Genomic DNA, 9680 nt, shown 5'->3' with positions numbered 1-9680 from the left:
ACCTGTGTTGTGGTGACAGCAACTGCCTGTGGTTCATCACTTCTGTTTGCTCTGGGATCACCAGCAGGAATGTTTTCCTGGCTGCTCAGGCTATGTCAGAAAGAGAATGGCGATGAAGGAGACACCAGACCAACAAAGAAGGAAGAGGGAATCCTTTCTCATGAAAAAGGAAGAAGGAAATCATTCTGGAGAAGGCACAGTGAGTCCTGGGCAGAGTTGGGGATCTTCCTGGTAAAGTTAGGCTTGAGCTGGGCCTTCCAGGAGTAGGTCTTACAAGCTGAAGCCTTCTTCTTTGCCAATGTCAAAGAGTCAAGAATTTCTGATGATTAGTTTGACAGAGCCAGGAATTGACAAATCTGCAGCTACTTTTCTGGGAGCTATTTAATTTCAATTTGAGTGGCAAAGAATGCCAGGAGTGGGCACTATGGGAATATCAGTGTGTTATTCCTTTCATGGAAGGGAGTTGAAACACTTCATCTTCCAGATTACTGTAGGTAACTTGAGTCTCTGATGAAAAGAACAGAGAAGGATGCTTCCCTGGTCATGTCATGTGGTGAGGACTCAGACACTTTGGATTTGAAGACACTCGATTAATTAGAGCTTGATAGTGCTAAGCACTATGAACTTCAGGATTTCCCTGAAACACATCTGATATGACCTGACAATGTTCCCCATATCTTTATGTCTGAGGCAGCTTATAGATTTCAGGGCAAGGGGTCCTGTAACAGGGAGTGTGGCATATGTCTGACAGTGGTGATTAGGAAGAGGACATAGCTTAGCAAACCAGCTAGAAGATAGCTTTTCTGCTCTTTTAGGGATTCACCCTGTCTTTACCTTTTCTCTCCCTCAGTCTTCTTCTTGGGACTCAGAATGGTCTCCCCTCTCCTGGGCCATCAAGTATGCAAATTCATTTGTGTTTATCTATCTGCAGGGTCTGCTAGAAATACTTCAACCCAAAATTCCAACATCACTAATCAGATATCAAATATAAATAAAGTTAGAGAATTGAAATTGGATATGAGGAAGATCAGCAATGACATGGAGGAAATGTGTGGAATCCTGAACCTTTACATGTATGAGGATTTGAACTACAGGTAGGAATTATGCCCAGTACCCTGTTGCCTGTATTGTGCCATCTGTTAACCCAATTTCCTTCCATGAATGGAGTGTGTCATCTCCCATCATTCAATTAAGTTGCCCTGACAGGTGTTTAATTGTTGGATAAACAAGGTGCTGTGTGTTTATTATCATCTTCTTTTGTACTTGACCTTGGGGTGCTTGCAATCTGATTGTTGCTGTCAACAGCTGGAAGGACCTGCTCACACTTGTTGCCTCTCAGTGTGTGAATGCAATGCCTGCAGGCTATCACACCTTTACTCTGATATTGTTCATCATATTCTGAGCGATGGCACCTCTCTCGATTTATTTGGCATTCTAATTGTGTCTATGTGTGTGAACTTAGCTGTGTGTGTTTTGTTCAGGACTGAGGCTCTGGGACCTTTGATGGGGTCTGAGGATTTGTGTGATGCACAGTTTGCAGGTCCTGTTGGTGTGAGTCCATAGAGGTCCAAAGTGATCACCAGGGAAGTTTGCTCCTGGTGTTCCCTGGCTGTCACACAGGAATCTCCTGGGGGAGGAGGTGTGATAAAGCCTTTCACCTGTAAATAATAGTTGTGTCCTCTGGGAATTCACATAACAACAGGAACCAAGGAATGAGAATCCCTGCCTTAAAAATAAGAGGAAAGTCATTACAGATACCTATAGGACCCTTGCCTGTGGCACAGTGTATTGGAAAATTGTCATAGAAGTAGTCTATTCCTTCATGCTTGCCCAGGAAGCTCTTGAAGGTCAGCTAGCTCCATTAGGTCCCCTGGCTTTGCTGTCCTCTGCCCAGGATAGTAAGTTTAATTAGCACCAAGGGGACCCAGTTTTAAGGAACTAGGATGTGGCATGCAATTGGCTTGGGTAGTCCATGATACAGCCTGTTTGCACATGATTATTGAATCCTCAATTCAGCACATTATTTGCTTCTTGGGCCATGCCCTAACACAGGATGAACACTGAATTCAACATCATTAAATCACAACATGAGAAGACAATGTTGGATATGGATAAAATGACCCAGTCCATAATTGCTTCCATGAAGTTCTCCGAGGAACTGTTAAAAGATAACTATTCCTACAGGTGAGTCAGTGACACAACTGAGACCCCCAGAACTAGGCAGGAAATGCTTCTGTCCTTTTAGGACTTTGAAAAAACGCAAGGGCTCTGGTTCTATGTTATCTGTTTTTTATTTAGGAACCCTGCCCTGAGGCAAGGGTCTTGGATTTGTACCTCTTGGACTCAGTTGTCCTAAGTGTGAAGAGTGTCCAAGACCCTCCAATCTTTATTCTTCCAAATTCAAGGTCCTCTACATAGAAAACTTTTCCACCACGCTGGGAATATCCAGGAACCCTGAACCTCTAGGGTTCTGACCACAGATTAAAAGATCTAGGATTCCAGACAAAAATGGAAAGAGTGTACACTTGTTGGGTCAGCTCACCTCTCTCAGAGGTGATAAGCCCTCTCCCTGCTGAAGGTTTTATGGTACCACAGACCTATAATCAACCATGAAGAACATTTCCTCTTCTGTGATGTATAGGGTGCACTCTTGGTGTCAGGGCTTTCAGAAGTTTGTTGAGTCCTGTGGAACATGGGTGGTATCTTGATTTGACCTGCCTCTGTTTGCTGCTGCTATGTATACTGTAGACTCTTCTGGGACTGTCTGGGGTTCAGGGCCCTTGTGGGACCATGGGACTTGTAGTAGTGGCAAGCCAATGGAATCTGGCTGGGAATCACCAATTTTTTTTGTGGATCAGCATCAAGCAGAAACACCGCCTCCGTGAGTGCACTCAACTAAAGGAAAAAGTGAGGATATTACTGAATGAGAACAGAAAGGTGCTGGTGGAGCAGGCTGGAATGCAAGTGTCCCGTGGGGAAGAAAAGAGGTTCTGTGAGGAGGCCAGCAAGAACATGTGTGTCTCAAGTGCCAAGGAGCAGCAGGTAGGATGATGTGTATCAGAGGCAGATTGCCCTCACGTCTAACCATAAACATAGACAATCCAATGCAACAGTCCACCAACTTCTCCAGGCACTCACCTATGTCTCCTCCAAGTGTTTGTTTATGTGATCATCTACAGGGCTCTCTGTGGAGGTAGCTTGGTTCAAGAAACTGCATGTTTGGCATGCAAATGTTCCTGCTCTGCTAGAATCAATAAGGGTGATAGGTTGTTTACACATCACAACACTACATGCCTTAAGTTTGAGGGATGCTGTGTTGGAGCCCTTGTTGAGAATAGCAAGAGCTTTGAAGGAAGAAGTAAAGGCCTGTAGCTCATTTGCTTTACAGGGATCTTGTGAGATTCTAGGTAGGAAATAGTTTGCAGGGATGACAGCCTTGTGTAATTGACAAATAAGTGGATTTCATTGCTGTCTTTTGGTGGCTTCTCTATTCCCCCCTTTCCCCTCTATCTCAAAATGGTCTCTCCAGGCTTCATATATCTTGGTTCACACTGAGAGGTCCTGAGTAGCATATTGTCAGTCCCATTTTCTTTGAGTGCTGTTGGAGTGGTCATTCCTGGGCCTTAGAGTCTGGAGTTGTCTGGATGACCAGAGATGACAGAAAGGCTTCTCACAGGCTCAGGTTTGGTGTGTGATTTGTGAGGCTTCATGAAAAAATTTCTTAATATATGCCCCCAATTCTGACCAAGAAGAGTGTTCTCTAGTGATTTTTGTTAGATGTTTTTTTTTCTGTCCCCTGTAACAGGGATTCCCTGTGCAGCACCTGCTGTCCTGGAACTCACTCTGTAGACCAGGCTGTCCTTGAATTCAGAAATCTGCCTGCCTCTGCTTCCCAAGTGCTGGGATTAAAGTAGTGTGCCACTATGACCTGGCTTCTCTAGGGCTTTTTATCCCTCTAAAGTAATCACAGAGTCATTGGGTCTCCCTTGAAACATCTCCTCTGCATAGTCTGAATTATCTTGGTCCTGAACCATAACAGATACCTCATTGTTTTGTGCTCAGTTATGATTTTATGTGAATCAGTCTGTGTGTGCTTCTGTGTGTGTCTTTGTCTGTGACAGTGTGTCTGTGTGTTTCTTTTTGTGTATGCATTGTTTTCGTGACCTGTGTCTCTCTCAGTATGTTGGGAGGCCATTCAGTGACATCTGAGTTGTGCAGTTATTCTCTATATTACTTCTTTGAGCATTGGTCTCTCAATAAAAGTGACATTTCCTGTTTTGTTCTGTCCAGTAGTCTTTGCATCTCCTGTTCACTATCAGGTAGCACCCCCTCTCTCATTTATTTCAACAAATTGATAAACAACACAGCTATTTTAAAAATAAGTGTTAGATTGCTTCACTTTCCCTGCATAGATTTATCTCCCTGGGAGATTTGGGTTTGTCTTATTGGCTCAACCATGAACATGCATAGAATCCTACCGTGCATCCCTCTGCTAACATGGCTTTTGCTAACTATATTGTGGGCATGGCTTTGTTTCAGGATAGATTCCTCTTCATAGTTGGCACAGTGCTGCATTTCATAAATGTCACAGCACGTTATTTCACCAGCTTTCTTCCTACTGATATTGAGGAAGATTTAATATCACATGAACTGTAATAGGTTGAAAAGTTCCTGGGTAGTGACGAAAAGTCACTGTCTTCCTCTGATGCTACCAAGGAACCAGTGTAGTTGTAGGGAAGTCTACTGAGAGAGTCAACATGGGGCTTGCTGGAGGCTTTTCTTAGGAATCTCTTTCTTGGGAATTTGGTATTGTGTTGTCCAGGTTATCTGTGCAGAGCTTGTAACTTCCTGGTAGGATCAGAAAGCATCTGCATAAAAAATTTTTTTGAAGAGGAGTTAATTACAGAAGAGGGCCACAAAGACTGCCTGAGTCTAAGAACCTTATACTCATACACATCAGAGGTCCCAGTAGCTGCTCATGAAACAGGAAATGTGCTGGGCAACAGTAATATTTTCATTGATTTGTGTTTGTGTATCTCTATGTGTGTATTGTGTGGTGTGTATGTTTTTGTTCCTTGTGTGTGGTGTGTGTGTTTGTCTGTGTGTGTTTGGACCACGTTTGGCTGAGCTTGTTTATACTAAAGTTGTGTATTAGTGTAATAGTAGGTAATTTTGTGTTTGTGATATGGGTGCTTATATATACAAATTTGTGTGTGTGTGTGTGTGTGTGTGTGTGAGTGATTGTGCATAAATGCAGCTGTGTGTGTCTCTAGAGGTCAAATTTAATGAGAAATACACTCTGAGGTTTGAGTTTGCACCTATGAAATATCAAATACAGCACTCCAATTATTCTTCATGCTCACCTAACACCCAAGAATAAAAGGACACAAGAATTCTTGTAGGGTCAGATTTTTAACTGACTAGAGACAAAACTATTGATTCTCATTGAAATCTTTAGAGCAAATGTAAGGGATATGGTATATGGAGGTAAGGAGGACATTGCTGTATAAAATCCTTGTGTTTATGACCCTTTTCTGCTCTTGGTGAATTGTGAAGGACCACTGGAAGGTCAGGTGGCTCACTGTGTCTTCTAAGCATTCCAGGTTGTTTTCCTCATTGCCTGCCACCATTACATTTCCTGCTAACTCTGCTCAGTAAAGCTTTGCCTTGTAGTTTGTCTTGGATTTTACTCATTGAGAGATTGAGTTGCTTGGAGCTGAACTTGGATCCAGCAGAATTCCCATAGCTGTGGAGCAAACCAGGCCTGTTACAGGAGCCCATTGAGGGTCTTGATAATCTAAAGTACTCACACTGTCTTATCTGTGTAGCATTCAGCGGGACTTTTCTTCATCATCATTTTCTCAGAGTTAAAATCATCCTCAGTGGGGGTTGGGAGAAATGAGGACCTTCAGACAGTTCTGGTAGTATAAAATTGGTTATGTCTGTTAGAAGCCATGTTCTGAAAGTAGAAAAGAAGTCCTCATTGACCCAGTCCTTCCAGAACAAGTAGGAGGTATCCACAGAGTCTAGGGTATTCAGGGATGTAGTGGTCCTCAGAGCAGCCCTGAAGGAGAAGTTATCCTGATGTCCATTTGCTGAAGAATGAAATGGTACTGTGTGGTGCAGCCCTTCCATGAACTAGTGTGAGATAATCCATGCAAGCTTTTGTCCTTCAACTAGTCAGCCTTTTCTTACTCAAAATAGCCCTGACACAATCACATTCTGGGGAGAAAATGGTTCCTTTGGATCCTGTTATAGACAGTTCCTATTACTCTGGGCTCATACCTTTGGACACCAAGTCAGTTAGGTGATGGAAAATGGACATCCTATTGAAAGAAATTGTTTACTTTGGGACAAGTCTCAAACAGTGAGCAAGAACAAGAGGCTGGTCCACCACCAACATGTGAGTCTAGGCTGGGAAACAAACCTATTCTACACAGCCTTGGGAACTTGCTGAGCCAGATTGGATAATAGGACAAGAACCCTGATTCCCAGACTGGTTTATGAGTGGAAAGCATATCACTGACTGCGCTGCCTATATGCTTTGCCCACTAAGTACCTTTCCCATTCAAGATTTGGTTTTTTATGCCTCTAAAGTTTCCTGGGAGATTTTTATATTTGTATTAACCGGGGTAACTAAACGGGGCACTGCAATACAATATGCTTGTATTGCATAAACACAAATAGGTGTGTTTGAGAGTGTGCCCTACAATAGTCATAGATGTACAGGGGTGTTCTCTTTTTTTCATGACCATCACTTTTAAGGTTCATTGCTCGGCCTTGGGAATATTTTTATTTAGCAAACTCTTGCAGATTCTAGGACCTATGAAGTACTGATGGGGTTTTGTGTTGTATGTTCTCTCTGGTTATTTGGAGATAGAGGGATTGACAAGAGGAACCTTGTGAGGTTCCTGACTGGAGAAATAATCATAGCCTTCACTTCAGTTCAGGGCATGCTCGCACCCCATAAGGAATCCACATGGTTTTCTAGGTTGCACACATCTCTCTTGGACTCACATTCAGACATTGTTCAATTGTTATTACTCAATATAATATACCCGCACAACTGGGGAAATGTGGTGTTTTTTTAGAACTCCAGTATAATGTGTAGTTGACAGTTCAGTTTCTAGCAGTTTTTAAAAGGTGAGAAACAATTCCAAGCTCAGGTGTTCTATGACACTTGGGATGCACGGTATGATCTCAGCTCATAGGTCATGTTGGTTTGTCCAGCTGAATAGAGCTGTTCTGGGAGGGACAGCTGAATTGACAAATGCTTACCAGGCCTTTGTTTCTTCCTTCCCTAAGTCTGAAATAGTCCAGCAGAAAGCAGAACATGGCACAGACCACGACATGATCTCCCTCAAAGAGAAGTGCTGGAGGAGGAGCACTGAGTGTGCACAGGAAATACACCACTGTTGCCTCTCATCCCTAATAACCATGGCTGTTATGGGCTGTATGCTCCTCCTTTATTTTGGTTTCTTTGGTATGAACAGGCCTTAATTTCATCTAGCCTCTGGCCCAGGAAGAGTGCACATTTAAAGGGACTCAGAGAAATGCTGAGACACATCAAGAGCTGCTGGGCATCCAGGAAGAATCTGAGTGCAAATTTATCTTTTCCTGATGGGTCATCATCAATAATTACATGGAGATCAGTCAACAAAATTGTAAAACCTTGGATCCAAGTCTACAACATGTGTTCTGCTTTGACTTGGGAGGCCATATCCTTCAGACCAACACTCCAAAAGGAGAGTGTTGCTTAAATTTCTCCTGCAAAGATTTTTACCTGCAGGAACTGCTTTTCTACTTAGTTGCCAAGGACAGCCACAGGCTATAAGTCTGTGCTACAAAATAAGCAGACTAAGAATTTTGCTTTGCACAATTTTTTGGTTTGATTTTGGTTTGAGTTTTGATTAGTTTAGTTATTTGGTTTTTCTTGTTTTCATTCGAAGTTTTGTTATTAATTGGTTGTTTATTTGTTCTTGTAATTAATTTGATATTTTGATAAGGCTATATACAGTACATATTGACTGTCAGCTTTTAGTTACAATTGAGTACATTGCATTTATTCTTATGACTAACACAGTGATCTCCAACTCTTCACGCTTAAAAACCTTGTTATTTCAGGTGTGATCATGAAATCCCACAGATATCAGACCCAGATGGATCTCTGCATTCTTCATGGGACCTGGGCTCCATAGTTTCTTCAGAGCCAGACTGAATTACAAAGTCCATCATAAATTCATTGTGGAGAGTGTGTCCAACTCTCTGGATAGGAACTTAATGTTGGAAAACTTACCCATGCTGCATCCTTGTTGTCAAATATTTAGCTACTGTGAAAATTCTGTGGATGATGATGTTGAACACATTAATGTCAAATACATCAGTATTTCTGTAATAACTCTCATTAATTAAAAGCATAGTCTAAGGGAATAAAAAGCTGTCAGAAAACACAGCAGTGTATGCTTCAGCTTTCCTTCAAATATAAAATCACTGGTAACTGCAAGTAGAGATAATAAATTCCACAATCTCTTTGGGGACAGGTTTCTCTACGGGTCCTTCAACATTCATTTTATTACTTTATGATTCACCTGTGTCTGCCAAAAGACATCATTCAAAAACGATGAAGACTGCAATTAGGTATCATACTATAAAATCCTAACAAATGCTTTTTTATTTGATATTTTCTTTACATATATTTCAAATGTTAAACCCTTTCCTTGTTTCCTCTCTGAAGATCCCCTTTTTCCTACCCCCAACCCCTGCTTCCCAACCTACCCACTCCCTCTTCCTGGCCCTGGCATTCCCCTTTACTGGGGCACAGAACCTTCACAGGACCAAGGATCTCTTCCCAGTGATGACCAACAAGGCCTTCCTCTACTACATATTTAGCTAGATCCATGAGTTTCACCATGTGTTTTCTTTGGCTGGTGGTTTAGTCCCAGGGATCTCTGGAGGTACTGGTTAGTTCATATTGTTGTTCCTTCTATGGGGCTGCAAACCCTTCAGCTCGATATGTCCTTTCTCTAGCTCCTTCACTGGGGACCCTGTGCTTTGACCAATAGATGGCTGTGAACATCTACTGCTGTATTGGTCAGGCAGTGGCAGAGCCTCTCAGTAGACAGATATATCAGGCTCCTGTCAGCAATCTCTTGTTGGCATCCGTTGTAGTGTCAGGTTTTTGTGGTTGTTTATGGGATGGATCCCCAGATGAAGTCTCTGGATGGATATGAGGTGTCCTCCTGCCTCAGCACAAATTTGAACACAAATTTGTACACATGCATCCACACACAGGTATACAGGCACACCAAACAGGAGCTGACACTGTAACCTAAGTACATTATGAATCCCTTTGACCTTTTCTGGTCTATGCATCTTTTATCTGTCTTTAAACACAGACAACATACCTGACATACCACTTTGTAACCTGTAGTCTCCCCTCCCCCAGCCTGAAACCTGCTTGCTCAGGGGTGGAGCTTCTCGCTCAATCATTCTGCCATGCCCACTGCTGGAACCTGCTGCTTTGCTGTTCAGAGCCCTGCACATTGTCACTCTGCTATTGGAACCCAAGATTAATTGGCGGGAATAGGGGCCCCCTTTCCCTGCTTTATAGTTGCGTGTGGAACAGTAAAATTGAGCTTTGATCAGAATGACTGTCTTAGCTACATTTCTTTATCTCGCCA

General features: G+C 42.5%; 1 protein-coding gene across 3 annotated transcripts; it reads left to right on the top strand.

Annotated features, from left to right (window-relative positions):
• Positions 1 to 8450, top strand: Gm5458 (predicted gene 5458). Of its 3 annotated transcripts, XM_030247878.1 has the most exons (6): positions 7 to 199; positions 932 to 1094; positions 2053 to 2184; positions 2859 to 2866; positions 2979 to 3042; positions 8125 to 8450. In XM_030247878.1, exons 1-6 carry the CDS (start codon positions 70 to 72, stop codon positions 8216 to 8218), a joined length of 591 nt encoding a protein of 196 aa, XP_030103738.1. In that variant the 5' UTR covers positions 7 to 69; the 3' UTR covers positions 8219 to 8450. The 3 variants fall into 3 exon arrangements, with proteins under 3 accessions (NP_001019877.2, XP_030103738.1, XP_030103737.1); NM_001024706.2 differs by having other exon boundaries at positions 1 to 199; positions 2859 to 3042; XM_030247877.1 differs by having other exon boundaries at positions 70 to 199; positions 2859 to 3042; positions 7306 to 8448.
• Positions 8451 to 9680: the final 1230 nt, after the last annotated feature.

Source organism: Mus musculus, chromosome 14 (assembly GCF_000001635.26).
Source record: "Mus musculus strain C57BL/6J chromosome 14, GRCm38.p6 C57BL/6J".
NCBI lineage: Eukaryota > Metazoa > Chordata > Mammalia > Rodentia > Muridae > Mus > Mus musculus.
Note: the sequence above shows the minus strand (reverse complement) of the source record. Positions and strands in the feature narration are given on the sequence as shown.

What these genes read in the sequence shown, in the direction of transcription:
- Gm5458 (XM_030247877.1), top strand. Translation starts at nt 70, where the DNA reads ATGTTTTCCTGGCTGCTCAGGCTATGTCAGAAAGAGAATGGCGATGAA. An exon ending in ATCATTCTGGAGAAGGCACA is followed by an intron (nt 200 to 931) that starts GTGAGTCCTGGG and finishes ATCTATCTGCAG; the next exon opens with GGTCTGCTAGAAATACTTCA. An exon ending in CAAGTGCCAAGGAGCAGCAG is followed by an intron (nt 3,043 to 7,305) that starts GTAGGATGATGT and finishes TCCTTCCCTAAG; the next exon opens with TCTGAAATAGTCCAGCAGAA.